General features: G+C 48.3%; 1 protein-coding gene and 1 non-coding gene across 4 annotated transcripts in view; both read right to left on the reverse strand.

The window, feature by feature from the left end:
- The window catches only part of LOC139060175 (serine-rich adhesin for platelets-like), an 841,896-nt gene that overhangs the window by 42,021 nt on the left and 777,844 nt on the right, over positions 1 to 22,031 (reverse strand). For 2 of the 3 annotated variants that reach the window (XM_070539103.1, XM_070539105.1), the window contains 3 exons: positions 3,928 to 7,332; positions 3,393 to 3,485; positions 1,367 to 1,387 (listed from right to left, as the gene is read on the reverse strand). In XM_070539103.1, coding sequence (XP_070395204.1) covers positions 1,367 to 1,387; positions 3,393 to 3,485; positions 3,928 to 7,332 — 3,519 coding nt within the window. The remainder of the gene's footprint in view (positions 1 to 1,366; positions 1,388 to 3,392; positions 3,486 to 3,927; positions 7,333 to 22,031) is intronic. The other variant, XM_070539104.1, reaches the window with a different exon arrangement.
- On the reverse strand, positions 14,684 to 14,756 carry TRNAS-UGA (transfer RNA serine (anticodon UGA)). Its single transcript has one exon. It is a non-coding gene; the product is annotated as a tRNA-Ser (tRNA).

Below are 22,031 nucleotides of genomic sequence, written 5' to 3' on the forward strand. Positions count from 1 at the left end.
CGTTATTATTAGTGGGCCATATTTCTTTATCCCGATAAACATTGAGGAAAAAGCACTGACATCTTAGTCGGAGTTGGATACATTTTCATTTTTACTATATAAAAATTAAGCGATCGAAAGGCGATAGCGTTCACGCGAACAAGGCTGCGATATTAATTTGCTCTGAAAAATGAACAACGCTTGTCTGTGAACGTACTGCCCGAGTGTTTGTGATAAATAAGCTTGTGCGAGGAGCACAGAGTGTCGTGAACGCACCTTCTAAGAGGTACGAGGCCGATCTTCTTGAGTCAGTTTGCAGAGCACACCTCGCTGGTCTCGCTTCAAGTGGTTCGAACTCACAGTTACAAGTACCGCGTTCCGACAAGCGTTTCACCTGTTGAACTTGTCAGTGATCGATTTCATAGTTGGTGGGCTGTAGATAAACGCGCCAAGTACAGCGCGAGAGATGTAAACACAAACACACGCACTGGACGGAGTGTTGTTCTTGGCAAACCCGTTTAATACGGAAGGAATAGCGAACTTAGAAAACTGTATTAAAGAAAACAGACGAAAAAGCGTGTCGTTGATAGGAAATCAAGATACTAAAGCAAGGAACCAGCGCTCTTATTCACAAAACTCTCGTGTACTAAATTTGTTCGTAAGAGAAAATTGCAGCCAATTCTGACGCTGGATACATTCGCATTAGCGACAGCGGTCGGCCAATGGCAAAAATCGCTTTCGAATGAAAAGATTCGTGAATTAGGCACAAGAACTTTATGGGGGCTGCCATGTAAAATGTGCTTTTCTGTTCACGTGATCAGGGGGTACAGGCTATTCCACATTTAGAATGAACATGCCAGTGCGTGGCTTCGCTCCGCTGAGCGCCAGTGCAGGTATACATATAGCGCGGCCAGCCATGGAAGCAAGCCTGCGCAGGGGCGCGCCTCCAAGAGGCGTCGTCCTTGTGTCGTCTGCTACACTGTTCGGGCACGCCAAGCCTGCGTTTTGGTTATGCAAACCACGGTTCCATGACCATATGGCGGCGTCTGCTAAGCCAGCCAGTGCATGTAGGCATGTAGGTGGCCGGCGGATTCCTCACCCTAGGTCACATTAGCTGCGTTTACGCCAGCAAACTGTTGTCCTTGGACGGAGATCAATTTGGCTCCTGTCATAACTAGGAATAGGAGCGGAACTAAAGTTTAGCCGCCAAAAATGTCCACTGCGTCGATGCACTGCGTTGGGCTGAAAATGAAACCACCCGTATTTTACACGCGTTACGCAAGCACAAGGCTGACTTTCTCCCGATTCGCAGCTACTTATGATACGAGTGCAAAGACAAAACTACGAAGCTCTAGGTTCGCTTGGCCAAAGGTCCTCGAATACTCACCTTTCCTAGTTCTCCTGGCTGCTTGAAATAGAAAGCAAGAACACGTTATCGTTAGTTCAGACAATCGTTACTATTCACTAATTACTAATTGTTAATTGCACCTGGTTACTAATCTGGTTTCTAATTGCATCTAATAATTTCGGTTGGTTTCAGGAAGTTGCAAGACGCGTCATTGAGAAGTAATCAGAAAGTGAGGCTACAGATATAACTGGTCATATGGTTTATTTGATACGAAGCACACCGCTGTAGTGAAGTAATTTGCGCTATACATGGAGCTGGACTCCACTCACTCACTCACTCACTCACTCACTCACTCACTCACTCACTCACTCACTCACTCACTCACTCACTCACTCACTCACTCACTCACTCACTCACTCACTCACTCACTCACTCACTCACTCACTCACTCACTCACTCACTCACTCACTCACTCACTCACTCACTCACTCACTCACTCACTCACTCACTCACTCACTCACTCACTCACTCACTCACTCACTCACTCACTCACTCACTCACTCACTCACTCACTCACTCACTCACTCACTCACTCACTCACTCACTCACTCACTCACTCACTCACTCACTCACTCACTCACTCACTCACTCACTCACTCACTCACTCACTCACTCACTCACTCACTCACTCACTCACTCACTCACTCACTCACTCACTCACTCACTCACTCACTCACTCACTCACTCACTCACTCACTCACTCACTCACTCACTCACTCACTCACTCACTCACTCACTCACTCACTCACTCACTCACTCACTCACTCACAATATTGACCTCTTTGGTAGTTATTACGCAGATGCCATTAATTTAGTGCTGTTCTGGCAATAAAGCAAGCACTCGCTAGCGAGGACACGGCCTAAAGCCCTAAGGTCAGCGCTGGAAACGCAGCGTCCATTCCTGTGAGAGCCACCGGAAGAATTCGCCGCGCTTCGGGCAACGCAGAGTTTTTACCCTGTCGCAGATGTAATGACGCTATACGCGGCCGCAAGCTCGGTACGCCGGACATTTGTCGTTTGCGGGCCGCTTACTCTTCTTAAATGCTGTGACATTTTGTCATAACGCTGCCGCAGCTCCTAACTGCCTCGAAGCCAAGTACGAATAATGGAAAGCAGGCCTTTTATCAGCTTCCGAAATCCGCGTACCCTTCCTTCCCTTGTTCCGCGGGGGAAGTCGCAGTGCGTTAGTTTTCTCGGCACTAACGGCCGCCTAATGCACACCGCAAAGGCTCTGACGCTTAGCGTCGTCGTTCTGCTGTGGGCTTAGCTTACGACTGGTACAGAAGTAGCAAAATTAACGTTGGCGTTCATTCATCTTGTGGCATGCGCTCGTCGTCTCGACGGCAAACGCATTCGAGCGCCTAATTAGTACGCGAGAGAATGACATATTTCTCCGCTGCGTTTGTTTACAAACAGACAGTTCATTATTGGAGCTGACGGGCGTAGTAAGCGACTTCACGCAGGTGAAGGTAGCGGTGGGAGTAAGTCTTCCTGCAGCTCAAGGCACGCCTAGTGGATGGATAAAGGCTAATGACATGACATGGATAAAGGATAATGACATGACTGACAGCCAGGATGACTTTGCAGCCTGCCATAAATGATTTTGTTTCTTTGGTCTGCTTTTTCTTTTGCTTTAAGCGTTCTGCGCCCAGTTTTATTTGGCAATATAGATTGTGCCTCATTATTAGACTGTCTCCTCGCTTGCACAGTCGTTAATCAAGCTCACCAATGCAACAGCCCATTCATTCCATCGGTGAGAAAACGGCGCTAAATAAACACGGACAAGGGAGGAACACACAACAGGCACTCCCAACAACAGTGCGTGTCCTGCTTTTTTCCCCCTTGTCCATGTTTACATCGCGGAATTTTTGCACCAATGGATTTGTACCAACTATCCATACTCTTTTAAGCTCATTCATTCATGCATTCTAGTTGCTTGTTGGATGATCAAATGAACCGTTTACACACAAATACACGGTAAGATATTGATGTTACAAGTACTTACAATTACCCCTAAGATGCTGTTTCCAGGCCAACATTTCGTGTTCCCGGGTAATGTAAAGCCAGCTTGTCTGCCTATAGCTTCTCGAGTGAATACCTGCAAAAGAAAAAGAACATCGAGATCGATACAAACGGACTAGGCACAATGATCGTGAGAGAAAAAAAAAAGTTACGAAAGCGGCTATGGCTCTACCCCCTCCTTTTATCCAGCAAACATATCATATATATATATATATATATATATATATATATATATATATATATATATATATATATATATATATATATATATATATATATATATATATATATATATATATATATATATTCGCGTGTGTGTGCGTGTGCGTGTCAGCCAAACGGCACTCGAGCGGAAAGACTGAGTTTCCTCGGACACACGGCTGACAGTACCACTTACCCCTTATGTTATAGCATGGGCGCTTCAGTTTCACCCAAGGAGGCTTATTGGTTTCCCCATCTTTTTTGTTCGGTTCTGTAAACGTACAAGGAAGTGACGTTACAAAATTGACACCGCTTACCAGCGTCCTCATCGTCCTCATCGTCGTCGTAAAAGTCGGCCGCTGGGTACGGCGCCGGCATCCGCACGTGCCCGTAGTCCGGGCACGGCGCCGATCGACGCCCGTCCAGGCAATGTCCTCTGGTCAGCGGCCGCTCCCAAGAGTAGAGCCCGGGAACGCGGTGCTCGCGCACTTTGTCGCCGCACTGGCTGCACATCACCGAGTCCAGGCCCCTGCTCTCAGGGCTGCGCGGGAGGGAGCGCGAACGGCGTCCCCCAAGGTCCCGGTGCCTCATCCAGATGTCCTCGGCCGAAGTCGCCACCTGAGCGGAACACGCCGCGTCCAGTATCTCCCAGCGGACGCGAGAGGCGCGCTCGCGCCGGCGTCGGTGGTCGGTGCTGCCGACGCCGCCGACAATCCCCTGCAGTTTTGGGATGGCGCCGCCGCCGTCCGGCTGCTGCCTCGGTGCCTCCGGCGGGCGCCTACGGGTCGTGATCTGCGTCGACGTCGAGCTGTCCGTCACGTCGGTGTCGTCATTTCGCGTCGGCTCGCCCTCGACAACCGCTGCGCTCTTGCTGTCGGAGTCGGTCGGGGTCGTCGACAGGTTGGACGCGTGACTTGTCGTCTCGAGCGAGGTTTCTGCTGCAGCCGACGGCGGCAGGTCCATGTTGAAGCTACACGACGTCGTGGCGCTGTCGAAGCTCGGAGTGGTCACTTCCGAGTCGAGGTACTCGGAGGACGAGTAATGGAACGGTTCTTTAGGCTGGTCGGGTGACAGCGGTGTCAGCCGCTCAGTCGCTGCTGGCCGTTCCTGTGATTCTGTTTCTCCTGACGATGCCGGCTGCTCTAATGGCGGGGGTCGTCCTTCTGAAGGTGGACGTTGTTCAAGTGCGGCCCGTCCTTCTAACGGCTGCCTCTCTTCCGTGGGCGGCGGCAACGGAGGAAGCGGAGGAGGTGGTGTCTCTGGTTTGCTGATAGCATCTGGCACCGGCGGTTGGTATCGTTCGGTGATTTGCTGGTCAGAGTTGCTGTTCTCTTCTGACACCTCAGACACGGTAGACAGCTCGTCGTATTGTCGAATTTCGGAGCGGCTGATCGCGTTCTGGACGTCGCGGAACGTCATCAATGGCATCATGATGGTCTCCATGTCGTCGGTGTCTTCGTCGTTTCGAGACGAGCACGGTCCTCCCTGATCGAAGAACGACGTGCGCATCAAGTCGGGTGGCTGGTGGGGCGGCGCGGCGCATTCGGAAAACTCGTCGGCTTGGGATGCGGGTATGCTGTCGGCGTCTCTCTCCAAGGCACCTTGCTCATCGTCGGACTTGTCTGTCCTGTCTTCATCTTCATCATCGACTCCTTCAGCGCGTCCCAGCGAGTACTCGCCTGACTCCGATGAGAGCACCTGCTCTTCCTTCTTGGTCGATTCGTCTGACGAGTCGTTATGGCCTTTCTCCGTTTCTTCGGAGGACATGGCCGCTTCGTCCGGATCCCGAGTCACGTCTCTCGAGGAAGCTTTGGGGGAAGGAGTTTTTGTACGCGCGCCATTCCTCGATGAAGGTGAGCTGAAGAGGCTGGCCGATGAAGCTGTCTCGAATGACGTGTCAGTTCCGTCGCGGCGGGCCTGACTGGTGCTGCTCGTTTCTGTCGACTCTCGAATTTTGGCGGAATGTTCGGTGGCCGTGACGTATTCAGAAGTGCTCTCGCTGGTCGTGTCCTGCCGGCCGGCGTCTGCGTTTGCGTCTCGCAGTTTGGCCGCCACGGCAGGTCCAGAACTGCTGGTGGAACGTTCGCTCCGCGAGGATTCGCGCTCTGTGAACTGGCTACTAGACGACTCGCTTTCCGGGGACGTCAGTCCCTCAGGCTGCGCAGGGTGAATGCTCCGCTTTTCGTCTCTCCTACTGGATTCCTTGGAAGGGTACTGCTTGGCATTCGACTGGTGTTCCACTCGCGGTCCTGAATGGCAATTGCTACCCAAGTCTCGCCGGCTGTTCAGCACGGCGTCTTCGTGGCCAACGGGGGCAGGCCTCGCACTGCTCCTGGCTTCCCTCAGCAGGTCGATCTTACAGAGCGCCCTGCTGAGCTCTTCCATGTGGTCCTTGGTGCGGGGACTTTTCGCCTCACCGTCTTCGAACTTGTTGGTCATCAGTGAATCCTGCTTGGCTTTTCCATGCTTGTGCGGCTTGGGAGACGGGAGCAGCCTTTGCTGCTTGCTCACCAGGTCGACCTCCATAACGTCCTCGTCGCTGTCGTCGCTCACGGATGTGCCAGCCCGGCGCGCGTCCTTGGCCTTGCGCCGCCGGGCTGCCTTGTGCTTAGCTCCGCGCGCCGCCCGCGGCGACAGAGTTAGGTAGGCGGGTAGCGACGCCTTCGTCCTGTTGTAGACGCTCTCGGTCTGTGTGGCCTGCGTCTTCACCAGAGCCCGTCGGCGTCCGAACGAGGCTCTCTCGAAAGAATCTTGGTAGTGGCGAGCGTCCAAGAGCCTTTCTTGGGAACCGTCCGGCGTTGATACGGCGCGGCGCCCCAGCGGCGTGGACGTGGCGGCGGGTCCCCCAAGGCTGAGCTCGACGTCCTCCAGTCCACCGGCGACTGTGTTACTGCGCACGAGCGCGTTCGAGTCGAAGCTCACGTGCTTCGGCCGGCGATCGTCGAGCAGCGCGTCGGGCACCGCAACGCCACCGTCGCTGCGACGCCTCCACGTGGAGGCGTCGTTCAGGGCGTCCACGCTGTGACATTGGCCCAGCGTGACCCCCTCGTACTGGAAGCTCAGGTTGGACGGTCGGGAGGCGCATCGCGACACGTAGCTCAGGTTGCTGCTGCTCGCCAGGCTTCCCTGGCTCGTGCTGCCGTAGCTGTTGCAGCTCTGCAGTCTGGGTCGTGCCGAGAAGGACCTGGAGTGAACCACGACGCGTACCGAGTCGCTGTCGGCCGCGTCGAGGTTGCTGAAGCGCAACTTCGGGTCCTGCAGGCAGAACGGCTTGGGCCGCCGCCGGAATCCCGAGCTGGCGAAGTCGTCATCGTCGTCCTTGGCGCCGCCTGACTGCGTCGCCGGCGGCGGGGGCGGAATGTTCTCGTCGCTCGAGGCTCGCTGGACGCAGGAGAAGAGCGCCGCGTTGCAGGGGCTTCCGCCGCCTCCTCCGGTGGCTCCCTGCGCGGCCAGGCACCCGAACAGGCTGCGGGCGGTGGCGCCTTTGTCGTCGAGCACGGCGATCTCCTTGCGCGTGATGCAGTACTGTTCGCGGATGTCCTCGCGCGAGTAGATGGGGTGACCCTTGCGGCTTCGCAGCGCGCTGATCTTGCGCTTCATCATGTCATCGTCGGAGTCGTAGGCAATCGTGTCGGCCGAGAGGTCCACCTGGGTGCCGGCGTCCACCAGGTCGAGCGGGGCGGCAGGCCGCAGCGTCAGCCGGGACGCGTCCAAGGATCCTCCTGCACAAAAGAGCGCATGCGCAGTGCGTGAGAAGGATATCGGAGCGCTAGTGTGGCTTGGCACCCGAGCTTTCACGCGATGCGGGCGCTAGCCCTCGGAACGAGAAAACGCTGTAGCTTGCCAAGACCGAAAAGAACGTACGCGCATCTTGCTCACTTGGCTCGTATTCCCCTCATTTTAACTCTGCCATAACACTTCATAAAGGGTCTACAGTATAGTAAACGTGTTATGGAAACATGAATGGCGCAGTTGGTGAACGTTTTCGCATCATTATTAACAAAGTGTCATTATCATTGTCACTCGCAATTCATATAAATTCACATCACATTTTCGTTTCCCGTAGATGCTCTTAAACATTTTAACTATTATGCGTGACACATAATTTCGCGAGCTCACTGATCAAGCAATCAGTTGAGGTGTGAATATTCTGAACGCGACAGCCTTCCTTACACAGGACGCTACGCTGCCTCTATTCCCGTTGTGTGGAAAATGAAGCAACATCAATTGTCTGTTTGTTAAACTCTGAGAAACAGAAGTCACCCATTGATAAATTGTTTGGATTGGCATAGTTAAGATTGATGGGAGTCCGAGCAAAGGTCAATAAATCCGACTATACCCAGCGTTTTTATTTTTTTAAGAATACACAATTTTTAAATATCACCTGTGGCAAGCACAATTTAGATCTTGAGCTAGATTACATGAAGAGGCAGACATTACTTGCATTAGAAACCAACATCAACAGTAAACTAATTGCCAAGAATGTACTAATTACGTTTTTAATAACTTATGGATAATACTGCCATGTGCGAATCGTAGCCGGTGAGTTTGCACGGCGTATGCGTATACCCACTCGGAACAAATTCTCAGGATGGCACCAGTTTCGATATATTAATTCCCGACGTGTGTGAAGAAATACATTAGCTTTCCAGTTATTTTTGTGCTTAAATGCATGAAACGGCGTTCTGTAAAAAAAAGAAAAAGAAAGGAAAGAAAACGGGAAACAGTGCATAGCTGCGGGAAGTTTGACAGTTCATATCTCGAAACCAGCGTCAACCTCGGATATCATTCCAAGCGTCTAGCAAGCTCACCGGCTACAATTCGTGAATTACAAAAAGCGCCCGAAAGTTATTAGTTTTAAATTAATCAGTTATATTGTGTTAATTAACTAAGGATGAATTTCGCTTTAGTTTGCAAGTAATACCAGCCTCTGCCCGCAATCCAACTGTAGGACTAGAACTGTGCTATCTGCCGTAGGCAAAAAAATCGATAATATCGCCGTATCGCTGACCTCATACGAAGTGCTTGCCTATATAGAATTGTACACGTAAAAAGATTGCGCTTCCAAGTTTTTCTCAACCAACGGAAATCAGGGTGACTCATGAAAGCCCACTGCGCCGACCTACATTCAATTGAACGACCATCGCACACGTCCACGCAAAGTGTTTCCTGGAGGTTTATACAACCTTTTTGAGGGCCCGAGCACAACCCATATAGAACGATGGAATGAAGAATAGAAGGCTGCCCTTTTGACGAGTGTGTACACTGTGAGTTATATCGCGCCTGGCAGCGACACAAGTGTCGTCAACAGAAAACACGATACTTTACGTAGATTTCATAGATCCCCGCGTTATCGGGCAAAAGCAGAGGCTATACATCATCAGCCGTCGTTCTGACAGTCTCATATAAAACAGGCCGGCGCCTACTGAAGAGAGAGATAGCGATCAACACACTCGGCGGTTGCGGCGATCACGGGCAGCTTTATTGCGGTGCAGCAATACACGTTCTATGCGTCGCGTGAGGAAAACACTGTGGGAACAACAACATCTGGACCCAATCATTCCTTTCATGCAAGCCTTTTTTTTTCTGTATTTATTTACGATCGTAACAAACCAACTGCAGGGTGTGGACATGTGCACGACGGGAAGCAAATATGAAATAAATAAATAAATAAATAAATAAATAAATAAATAAATAAATAAAAACAAGGAATGATGAGTCGCGAGATGCAGGGTGCAAGTAAATCGTAAGCACCGAGCCGCGGGTAAACAGTTTTCATTTAAATAATCGTCTTGTTCATGAAGATAGTGTGCTGTTCCGCCTATGTGTTTACGTTGCCCGCAATAACAATATAAATAAGTTCCTGCTTACGTTGGCTGCATGGGAACAAGATCAGAATTCCGGACGATAAAGAAGAAATACGGAAAGAAAGAACGAAAGGAAGCGATATAAGTTTCTGGCTACATCTGAACGGGAACAGAAATACAGAAACGAAAAAGAAAAGCACGAAGAAAGAAGTGCAGAACGTTGACACTAGAGCTAAACGAAAAAAAGAAATACTAATTATCCGCGTTCGCTAGTTGTTTGATGTTGCGTAATAACAAATGTGATATGCTGGAGTCATGAATGTTACAGAAGCTAGATGCATATAAATTCGATACACAACAAGTGGGAACACACAAATCACCCGTCTCATAAAAAAGAAAGAAAGAAAGAAGGAAGGAAAAGCATATTTTGTTCAATGTGTAAAGCAGTGGCCCACTAATATCATTTTTCGATAATTATTTTTGTTTTGATAACATTAGCATCAGTTGTCGAAACTCCTTGTCTTGTTTCTATTTGAAGCTTTTACCTCGCCTAACTCAAACATCCTATCTCTAAAGCGGAAATCTGGGCTGGTTCTTTTGACAATTTTTGACATATTTACAGCGCCAGAAATACGGAAACACACAACGTGACGCACAAACACCCGCACTGTCTTCTTCGTGTCATGTGTTCTCATTTTTTTTTCAGCGCTGTTAGGTATGTAAAAAAGAAAGCACCCCAGTTTTCTCTTTCTAACCACCAGCCGATCCTAGAAATATATATGCAAGCTTCAATATAAGGTGATCAAATAAGCAAGCGATATTGGGCGCAGTACTGGCGCTGCAACCGACACTGTTTGATGCAGTGTCTGTTGCAAAAAACACCCGCAGCTGCAAGCGAAACAATTTGCTTTAGAGAACTACGTCATTTCAAAAAAAAAAAAAAGAAAGATCAAATTGCGTGGGGTTTGACGCTCTCAAGCTGCACAATGGGCCGTGAGGAACGACAGCAGTGAAGGTCACCGGCTTAACTTTGACAACTTTGGGTTTCTTTAATGCGCTCTGTTGTTGCGTTTCGCCCTTCATTGGAATGCGGCTACCGCGGCAGGGAGTCGAACCTGCGACATCGTATTCACCAGTAGAATTCCATCCAGGCAGACCACGGCAGGTAAACCCTCCCACTTTAATTTCTTGGTGTTTCATTAACACCACAATGCCCAAACACCGTTACCCATCAAGGAAAAGTAGAGCGACTTGTTTATTTTATCAGAGAGCCTACACTTCAAATAAAAAAACTACAAAAGAAAGAAAGGGATCCACTATGATTTACTTGGCTTTATTATCTGTTCGCTTCATATAGTCATGGCAGTTTCTTCTTCTTCTCGTTCACTGTTCCCCTTTAAGTTACCTAAAGGCAAGCGTGAAAACGCGGCCACGGTTTAGGAGCGAAAAGCACGGCACAAATTAACGCCGACGGTGAACTGAAATATTACACAGTGGCGCAAAATAAGAACGAAGTGTTTTCTGCCTAGGCAGATAAGTTTCACGTCTTTCTTTTTTTTTTCTACGCAGATAAACTTTGTGTCATCCTCCTTTTATGCGACTTTTCAGTTGATACTCGGTGCTTGCATGTGCCGCTTTGTTCGTTCCTACACGTGGCCGCGTTTGAATCTGTCTGGCCTGCCGTTCAGTAAAATGAATTCCTAAGCAACTCGCTCGACCTTCACGCGTTCTGGTGTTCACCTTTATTTCTAGCCACGAAGAGTGCGCTGCGTGCCAAAAAGAACAAAGCCATACAATGTCATTTGAGTTAAAGGCTAATTACTAAATTAATTAACTAATACGTGATTTCCTGAACTACTGGCACCCAAAACTTGGCTGTTGCATGCTAAAAAAAAAAAAAACGGCTTCCACGGGCTTTGCACTAAGCTTTCCGTGTTCAATTGGCATTTTGAGGTGTCAAACTCGGCGCGTAGCAAGTGTTATACCTTGGGAATTACAGGGACAATCTGTACATTGGCCAGCGAAACATAACGCGAATCGCAGCTCTACTTCATCCTGAGCCTGCTGCTTTTACCGACCGCTATTTTTCACCGAGGTGTACCTACTGGTGGCACTGCTGCTGCTGCTGCTGTTGTTGTTGTTGTCGTCGTTATTCTTGTTGCCTTGGAATGATCATTGCCTCTTGAGCGAAAGGACTGTGGGAATGGCTAGCTGCCCTGTGTAGCTCTGGTTTCTCGCTTGCGGACTGTACGACAGCTGTTTTGGGCTCTATGTCTATACAGCGTTGTTGTAGATCGCTAAATATACGAATAAACTTACGTGTAGGAGCGCGGAAAGCAGAAAAGGGGCACTTCGCGTGCGAGCGAGAACGTGACCGGGAGGCGAAGCGTGGTCTTTTTACTTGGGAACGCTGTCTGTCTCTTGCGCTCATGGTCACGGGAAGCGCGAACGACGTGCACAGAGAAAGGAAATCAAAAAGGACGGGTCCTCCTCTCTCCGTTCTTGTCGTTCGAGCTGGCCGTAACCATGAACAAGCGCCAGCTCGCCGAATTTTACCTTCTCCGTCTTTTATTTCACAGAGAAAAAAAAGGAAACTTTGTTGAAGAGCAAACGGACATGGCGCATTTACAGTGTTCGTTCCATGTCTTTTTTCCTTTCTTTTTTTCTTCTTCTTTTTGTAAGTTTAACGCACAACCGTAAGATACATAGTTGATGCACGTATGTCTTTATTGCAGTAAATATGACGAAATAAAACGTGAAAGTTCTGGAACCGCTCTTTGTTAGTGCGTCGGTTTTCCGCAGTGAGTCCCTCAACTTCAATGTGCGCTGTGTTCTTCAATATTTAATTCTCACTTTATTTACCCGCCACCGAGTCACGACGATGGTCATTATCCGAGAGTTATTTTAACGGCCTACGCGGCGAGAGGCTGCGTCGACGCAGCCGGTGTCTAACGCCCCATTCTTTTAAAATACAACGCCCACTTGCCGGTTATACAAAGATACAAAGCATGCGCGCGCTCATTGCATTTGGCACTGAAAGCGCCAGCCTCTGACCTCTCTCCCTTCGCTACTGCTATTTCTATGGCAACGAAACGGGATGCGGGCAAGCGTTAGTGGGGGAGAGGGAAAGGGGGGGGGGGGAGGGGGGCGTGCTTTGCCTGCTCGAGTGTCGCCTTTTTTTCCGTGCCCGTATCAGACTTCGCTGAATACTCCACGTCGGGCGCAAACAGCGCGGGCCAGCGACGAAAACGTGACTCGTCGTCGAAGCGTCGTCTTCGTACACTTGGGATAGCCTGTCCGTGCTTTTCTTCGAAAAGAAACAAGCAGCTCGTTGAAGAGCACACGGCCACACACACGGCCGGCGCGACTTTTGCTCCCTATTTGAAGATACCCGCTCTACCGGCGGGGACCAATACACGCATCGCGAATACAAAGCGCCGTTCATTTCTGATCCTCCCTAAATTGGATTTTATCTCCAGTCGCACAGCCCCCTTGCATTCTTCATCTCTGTTTTCCGAGAGGTAAAGAGCCGCCCGCATGTTGGCCGGCCGCCAATGCCATGGAAGTTTCTAAGCGCTTGTTTGGAACCGCTGCGCATACGAGGTGTAGCGGAACCTATAGGTGCAGAGACGGAAAAAAGATGGCGGGAGGCGAGTACTGAGACAATAGTGGAGAGCGAATGCATTTCCTAGAGTAGGCAGGAGAAAGGTGGCTGGGCCAACCGACGGAGTGCATTTGTGTTCGTTGCCAACGTTGTTTCCAGCGGGCACCGGCCCTCCAGAGGAATCCCCGCTTGCTTGCTCGGGCTCGCGCAGGCAAGCAATTTAATGGGTTGTGCAAACATTCACCCTCAGAAAGGGCGCCCCTCCGTGTATGCCTCGACTCGGGCCGATTCATCGGTCACCAGCGATTGCTCAAGACGGCGCGAGTGGGAAGCCAAAGCGTGTCCCCCGTGCGCTCCGACGACTTCGTTACCCCTAATCTAGCCCAACTCGGAGTCGTTTGATGAGCGAAGGGAGAAATCAGGAAAGCTACGCGAGGATGTTAACGGTTACTTGATTGGCTGTGCTTGTTAGTTCGCTAAGACGAAGGTCGCGTTCCTCTTTTCAAAGTGGACGCGATGGGGAGGAGCGAAGTTGTTTCCATACAGGTTCGCTTTTCTCCCACGTTTTCGAACATCGTGCTACGCTGTGTGACCTCTTCAGCGACGTTCTTCGTGACGCGTCTCTTTGGCAGCGCTATAGCGTGCGCGGCACTACGAGGCCAAGATTTCTTTACACAGTACAACACATGTACTCGATCGCCTACCTCGCCACTCACTTACTCGCTCGCTCACTCATAACTAGCTCACCCACTCACTCACTAACTAGCTCGCCCACTCACTCACTAACTAGCTCGCCCACTCACTCACTCCCTTGCTTGCCCACTCACTCACTCACTCACTCACTCACTCACTCACTCACTCACTCACTCACTCACTCACTCACTCACTCACTCACTCACTCACTCACTCACTCACTCACTCACTCACTCACTCACTCACTCACTCGCTCGCTCACTCACTCACTCACTCACTCACTCACTCACTCACTCACTCACTCACTCACTCACTCACTCACTCACTCACTCACTCACTCACTCACTCACTCATGCGTGCGCACACACTCCATAAACAATCCAATCCAATAAATAAAAAAAGAATCTGCCGTGACTTAGGGTAAATGGGAGCGAAATGCTTTAGCATACGTCGCACCTCTTTGAAGTCCCGGATCAGTGATTTATACCGCGTCCACCGCATTCAGGAGCTCACTTGACACGCGTCTTGCGTCTTCGAGGGGGAAAGTGTAACTGACGATGGCCGGATCAGTGCTCCGCCACTTGCACTATATATATATATATATATATATATATACACAGTGAAGTAGACGCGCGTATGAAGCGGTTTATTGACGTCAATAAACCGCTTCATACGCGCGTCTACTTCACTGTGAATATTTACCCGGACCCAGAACTGCTTTTTTTCTGGTATATATATATATATATATATATATATATATATATATATATATATATATATATATATATATATATATATATATATATATATATATATATATACGAGAAGAAAGGGGGTTAACCGAGGGGCCCGATTTTTGTCAGTCATATCCTGACACCAAGGACAACATAGGGGAAATTACGTGTGCCTAATAAATGAAATAAAGAAACGCTAAATTAATGGAAATTAAAGTGGATGAAAAAAACAACTTGCCGCAGGTGGGAACCGAACCCACAACTTTCGCATTTCACGTGCGATTCTCTACCAATTGAGCTACCGCGGCGCTGTGTCCCCATCCACTTTTCTTGGGTGTTTATGTGTCCTAGTAGAACCCTGCTGGGAGTATATATATATATATATATATATATATATATATATATATATATGTATGTATGTAGATATATATATATATATATATATATATATATATATATATATATATATATATATATATATATATATATATATATATATATATATATATATATATATATACGCACTTCTAGGCTATCGTATCACCCCCCCCCCTCTCTACATCGGCCACGTAACCGGCTTCCCACACTTCACATCGATACATGCTTTTTCACTTTGACATTCCACTAATTCTAAATAAATCACACAATCGATGCACGCAGCAGTATGAGATTCGCGTTTGGGAACTTTGCAAGCATAAACGAGAAACCAAAGAACATAGGAGAAATAATTTTCTCTAATGAAATTATCAAAACCGACGTCTTGCCGTTCATAACTTAAGTCGCACTAATTCGCTTAGCCGCGCGCGTGATGCATTGACCGCCTTATAGAACAGCTTTACGTTTAACTCGATGGCAGAGGCACTGAATTATGTATAACGGCTGTAATCAGACACTCGCTTACCTTCTAAAATTAGTCACGTACGAAGTTTCTTTCTCAAAATAAAAAAAATAATAAAGAAAGAACTACTCCGACATTTGAGCGGTAGTTTTCTAGCTCCCTGCAAATCAAGAACGTGAATCATTCCGCGCAAATCAATTCTTGAAGAAGAGTTCAGAAAATTACCTTACAACGGAAATAAGCTTAAACCCCACGAAAATGAGGTTCAACACAAAGCTGGGCGCAACTGGATTGAAGGAAAATGGTTTTTTTTTTCTGGAGGGCGGGGGGGGGGGCAGTGGGGGAGATTGTTACTAATAATTTCGCTTCCCACACGTGTGCTCAGACTGCTCTCGCGTTGCAAAAAATAAAGGAAGCCAGGACGGCGAAAGTACAAAAAATGAAGCCCGTTGCATTGCATAGTCGAACCCTACAGAGGGGGCGCATGTTAGCACACATACACAGAGCAGCGTAGACTAGACGAGAAAAACCTGTCATCTAACGTACTTTAGCATGCAACTAGCCCAACAAGAAGCACTCCTCCAATAACTGTCTGCGAACTGGCTGCGCGCATATTGAACGGCACCGCATGGGAATCTCTCAATGCTCGTGACGAATCCAGGAAACCCGTGGATAACGTTTTGAAAGGCACAAACTTGGTGGCGAAGACACGTGAAATGCACAAGCGCTTGCGTTTGTCCCTTCACGTGTTCTTGTCCCCTAGTTGGTGTGCTAAAACGCGCCGCCGTGGATCACAGATACAAACTAGCGCCAACCAGCAGCCTACATTGAGGGGAGCCGAAACGACGCATGCGCCGTTCCGCGTCGGATGTCTTAAACTAAACCTAATGTACTCTTACCGTGTCGACTCATGTTTAGGCCTTAGTAGTCCATTGACGCAAGGCGGTATTCTTGTTTTCTACGTGCCACTTGTCCGCCGCTGGTCTGACAACACCGTGCACGTGCGACGTTGCGCTCTAACGTCCAAGGATAGACAGCGTTAATCATCCTTTACGAAACGTCATAAACACCTAGAGAACGAGGAAAAGAAAACGCAAGCACAACGACTACCTATGTGGCGATAAATGAAAAATAAAACGCATAACAAACAAAAGAAGCAGCGCGACACGTGCATTTGTTGCCGCTCACAAACTAACGCGAAGGCTGTGTCGTGTCAACAGTCGCAAGGGGTAGACTCATTCCTGAAACTAACCGACAGCTCAAAGAGTAATCAGAGAGAGAGAGAGAGAGAGAGAGAGAGAGAGAGAGAGAGAGAGAGGCTTTAAGGCAGAGAAGGGTGTAGCGCACTCCTACGGCAGGTTAAGGAAGGGTCCGGCGATGTCACGTGGAGCGCACGGGCACGACCTGACTCGCAGATGAGTTATGTAGAGTTAGACGTCTTGTCCTGGTGCATCGCTTTTTACAACAAGAGGAAAGAAAAGCAGGGACATCAACCAGAGGCATGTCCGGTTTGCGACCCTATGACGGGTGGAGGGTGTTTGCGGATGAAAAGAAAGTCTACAAGAAAAGAAAGGGATAATGAAGAGGCACTACTGAGGGCGCGTACATATGGATGTGCATGTGGAGGCAACAGTCAGTGCCCTGAAGATCCAATGTTAAGAACAAGCAGTGGTGTTCGACTACAGACATTTGAAGAGGCCGAGTATACATACATACATACATACATACATACATACATACATACATACATACATACATACATACATACATACATACATACATACATACATACATACATACATACATACATACATACATACATACATACATACATACATACATACATACATACATACATACATACATACATACATACATACATACATACATACATACATACATACATACATACATACATACATACATACATACATACATACATACATACATACATACATACATACATACATACATACATACATACATACATACATACATGTGAACTTATACGCGTGGACGCTGAGAGCTGGATGGGAGGTGTGTTTTCCTGGTTCATTTGTATGACTGGGGGTGCTAGAGGTCATGTGAAGGGGCACGTTACGATGTAGGTGCATAGCGCAATCATTGACTCAGGGTTGATGAGTCCGCCCCTCGTATTTTTTAACGCTTCTCCACTTCACATTCTACCTCGACCGAAGGAAGAAGATGATGATTTATTGGCGCCCGCTTTGAAACGTGGGGTTGACAAATATTTACTTGGCATGACGAAATAAATTGATGGCAACGCCGCCCTTCGGCAGAAGCAGTCAATACGCTACGCTCGGCTCGGTGCCGCAGATTGAAGATCTTCGAGTCGAGCATCGTTTGAGAATACGGGGGATGTGAATTCTCATCCTGCACCGCTACACCGCTGAGAAAAAGGAAGTGATTTGCTCCAGCATTGTGGTGTCATAATGCTCTCATTCACGCGTCAAGGCTTAGATGCGCAGGCGTATAGGAATCGTCAGATTGAAGTCAGTGTGTAGTGAGTTACGACAGGAAAGCACGGTAATTTCACTTAAAAAATGTTAATATTTAGGTGGTATTTCGTGGTCGAGTTGCTACAGTCACATGAGATCTTACCCGTTTCCTTCTGCGGAAATATATACAGTGCAAAGAGGCGATTTACTTGTGCAAGGTTCGAGTGCTAAAAAAGACGCAGATTCGCACGAAAGTTTAGCATTTGCTATCATGCAAACAGTTATGCGAAGTAAGCACAGTAATTTTATCGGCCGTATAAACTCGTAAAGATTCGCTTACTAACTAAACTAACAAGCATGGTGTCACGCGAGCACAGGTACACATAAACAAATCCCACTCGATGAGCGCTGACATTCCATGTCAAGACACTGGCGCGAGGAAGAGCGACAGCAGCCCGGAGCGAATTGACCTTCGTTCTGCCTCAACGCGAACTAAGGGGCGAGAACACAGCACAGATGACGCTATCGTCCCCCAGGCAGCTACGTTCTCTACTCATCGCAGATTGCTTTCAAGAAGGGACCCGCGCGGCTGCGCTCATTGGCGCCAAACGTAGCCGCCGTCGAAGTAGAATCTGCGCGCGCGAGATCACACCACCATCATCGGCTCGCCCTCACTCGTATTTGTGGCTTTCATTCGCACCTACAGCACACTGCGCGGCCACGGTGTTACCGCACTGAGACTTCACGCGGAACATCACGGCCACAACGACGAGGGAATGCGCCTGGAGTGTCCACGTAATTGCTATCGCAATAAAGTAACTTGCGAATTTCCGAGCTATAGATATGCAGATAAATGTGCACGTTTCTTTACCGTTTTGCTGTCGCCGGCAAGGCATGCCTCGCAGAAGCGTTAAGCTATGATTGCTGTACAGCGCTGTCCCTAGTCTTTGCGTCGAACCACGAAGTTGTGCTTTTTGTATAAAACTCCTCGTGACGGGGTTGACCCAAACTACGAAGAAGCACTGTGCACAATCTCAGTCCTTGCCGAGCACCTCCGGCTTCGTGGGACGCTGTGCGCGCAGCCGACGCTAACGCAATGAATCTCGGGCACGCCGCGAGGTGGCGCCTGTCGGTTCGCATGCGACGCCGCGAGCCTGAAACGCTCGCCTCTCTGCGGCCTTGGATGTCTCGCGTCCGGTGGTATGGAGCGGCGCGGGCTTTGAAGGAGCCGAGTAAGTGGCGACGGGCGGCTGTCTTGGCTCTAATTACCATCTGACGTGCCTTGTCGCGGTCTTCCAGGACGCTGTTAGAATAAATTACCTCGTTACTCTCCCACGTTTGTGCTCGGAAAGCCGAGTGAGCTGGAGACTCGCCGAAAGGGGGGGGGGGGAGGGGGAGGAGAGAAAGGAGACGTTTTAATAGAAATTACACCCTTTACGAATGGATTTTTTTGCAATTTATGTTGCATACGTTATGCATCAATTACACTGCCTTCAAATTACGTCCTTAAACACAATTTTTCTTTCGCAGACTTAATAAGACATACCAAAAGAAACTTGTCTGCAAGATTAGTGGGCTTTAATGCGGGATGTGTGAGCTCATGCGAGCATTCTTAACGTGTTCCGAGCCTTCTTACTACAACGCTCAAGCCGGTTTGTGAAGAAAGAAAACGAAGGCAAACAATAAAAAGATAACGAAGAGCATTCAAGGGTAAAAACATGGCGAGAAACTCTTTATCACGTTGCCAGTAACTTGTGCATGAAGGCTGCACCCTCAACTCCAAGCACGCCCGTACCAGCTTCTGTCGCTTGCGCACGGCACTCAGTATTCAAAACGTCTCTCGAAATTCGCAAGTGCAGCACGATATTTCTGGACTCGGCCGACATGTTCTGCCACTACACTAAAGGATCAAATTTCTCACATGCTTTAACTTAAGCTAGAACGTTGCTCACACGCTTTTTACAGGACTGTACGAACAATGCTAATAGGCGAAAAAGACATCCTGTAACGGCGGCACTCGTATATTGAAGGCTCAACCGACTTGTATCTTTGTTGCGGCGAAGACCGAAGGTGCGCGATGACCGAACCGTGATTTGGCACGTTTCAACGACGAAGCGTCGTTGTCTGTATTTGTGCCATCGTCACTGTCATCGTGTCGTCGTTGTCATGTCGTAAACTCATAAAGAATTAAAGTTTAATTGATTAATTCTTTAGAGAACCTCACTGGTTACTACTGTATCAATGAGTAAGGTGGAAGTGCGTGTGATGTCTGCGGCTGCGGATAGAGAACGGCGATCACTTGTTGCGACACTGTCTTTGATTCGATATACAAAGACAATCAATATCCAATGCATTGCAGCGACTAGCCTATCTTATAGAGACGCTACTAGAACACCGCCCTCCCCAATCACCCGGCCAGGAGGCAGCAAAAGCACTTTTTTGCTGTTGAAGAACGACCGGGCTGTGCGAGTGCTTTGGACTACATGCTGCTGCCCGCGCACTTGCAATCGTTCGCCTCCTTCAACTCTCTCTTCTTTCTATTCGCCTGTTCCCCTTCCCCCAACCTAGGGTAGCCAACCAGACGCTTTTCTAGTTGACATCGCTGCTTTCTCTCTTTCCTTTTTTCTTCTTGAGTCAGAAACGAGGGAGTATACAGAGGAAAAAAGAACACAGAGCGTATGTTGGTCAAGTTTGCAATGCTAGGCAAACGCAGCCCTGTAAAGAAAAGAAAAAAAAAGAAAAAAAGAAAAAAGAAAGTAGGTAGCATACACTTACTATGCTGTATTAATTTTCATATAAACTATAGTGAGGACGGAATCAGGTATTGGCTAATTTACAATAGTATAAGAGCAACCAAAACACTACAAATTTTGTAACGAAGAACCGACGCAGCGTTATGCAACGGCTCTTCAGAACTATTTTATTGTAAACGAGGCAAATGAAATCACGAAAACATAATGTGTAGTTTCTTGGAACTACTTGGATCGCGCATGTCGACAATCCTACCAGGAAGACCATTCCAATGGGTTATGACACGAGACAACGCCGACGAATGCAATGCCTTTGTTAGCCCAGACAGAAGAAGCACACTTCGCTGGTTGCAAGGACGACACGAAGTAAAATGAAACTGAGCAAGCAGCGGGGTAGACGTGTGATGAAGCTGCATGGCTCCATTGACGAAAGTGACAATTTTGACTTCATATCGCGGTGTCGTTTGTGGCCGCTGAGAATGAAAGTGCCCTGCGGTTTTGAAGCGCTTTCGAGGGACTGGATTAAATACAAGCGTACGATGCGAACTCAAGCCTTTAAGCACTAAATGGCTTAAGGATGCCGAAATCTGTCGAACTGTGTGAGTTTGGGCTGGCTATTTGATCTACAAAACAATGGATGTTACAGGCAGTGTACTGAGCTGTAAGGGCTAAACATGGCATGTACACTGACAAAAAAATAAAAATAATAAGAACTTCAGAACAAACTATAGTTTGTATGATCCAGTAGCACATGAAATATGATTATCCGGAGTTCTAGGCTCTTCCTAGAACTAGGCTCCTCCTCCAGCACACCAGGCTTGTCTATACAGAGAACATGCCCACCTACTAGTATTGTATTTTCCTCACCGCAATAAATCTCCCCTTTCTCTTTCTTAACTTTCGTTTGTTTCGTTTGTTTTTCTTGTGACGTCTTCCATAGAGTATCTTGGAATCGCTCTTCGGAAGCCTCGCATGCGATCTTGCCTTGTGTGTGCAGCAGCTAAGAGTTCGCAGCATCTTCATATTTCTCCGTTGCGGCACTCAAGTCGAGCTGTAAAAGAAAGAACGCGGCGCGGCTTGTCTCCTCCGTACAGATAGCGTCCTACGAAACTGAGGAGGAGGGAGGGTCACTACGTGCTACACGCTGAACGTACAAGCGGCGGACCACACTAAGGGAAAGCTCGTAAAAGCTATCTTGCGAACGCTCTGGGAGCAATGCGGAACGAATCCGATTGCTCGTGGCAGAGCGGCATTTATAGCTTCGCTCGAGTAATGGTTGCCCATAGAGGGCTCCCCGAAACGGAGAACGATGCAGCCCTGTGGGCCTAGCAACAAGAAAGAAAAAAGAAAAGCAGGACGAAAGTGATAAAGAAAACAAGAAATAAGAAAAGAAGGAAAGAAAGAAAGGCAACAAGTGAACCATCCATGTTTGTGTAGCCATAGTTTCGTAATTATTATGTCATATAAATGAAACTTTTCTTCTTCCCCATCTTCGAATAGAGAGAAAGGACAAAATAACGAAGAAGAAACGAATAA

This window comes from Dermacentor albipictus, chromosome 5 (assembly GCF_038994185.2).
Source record: "Dermacentor albipictus isolate Rhodes 1998 colony chromosome 5, USDA_Dalb.pri_finalv2, whole genome shotgun sequence".
NCBI classification, from domain to species: Eukaryota; Metazoa; Arthropoda; class Arachnida; order Ixodida; family Ixodidae; genus Dermacentor; species Dermacentor albipictus.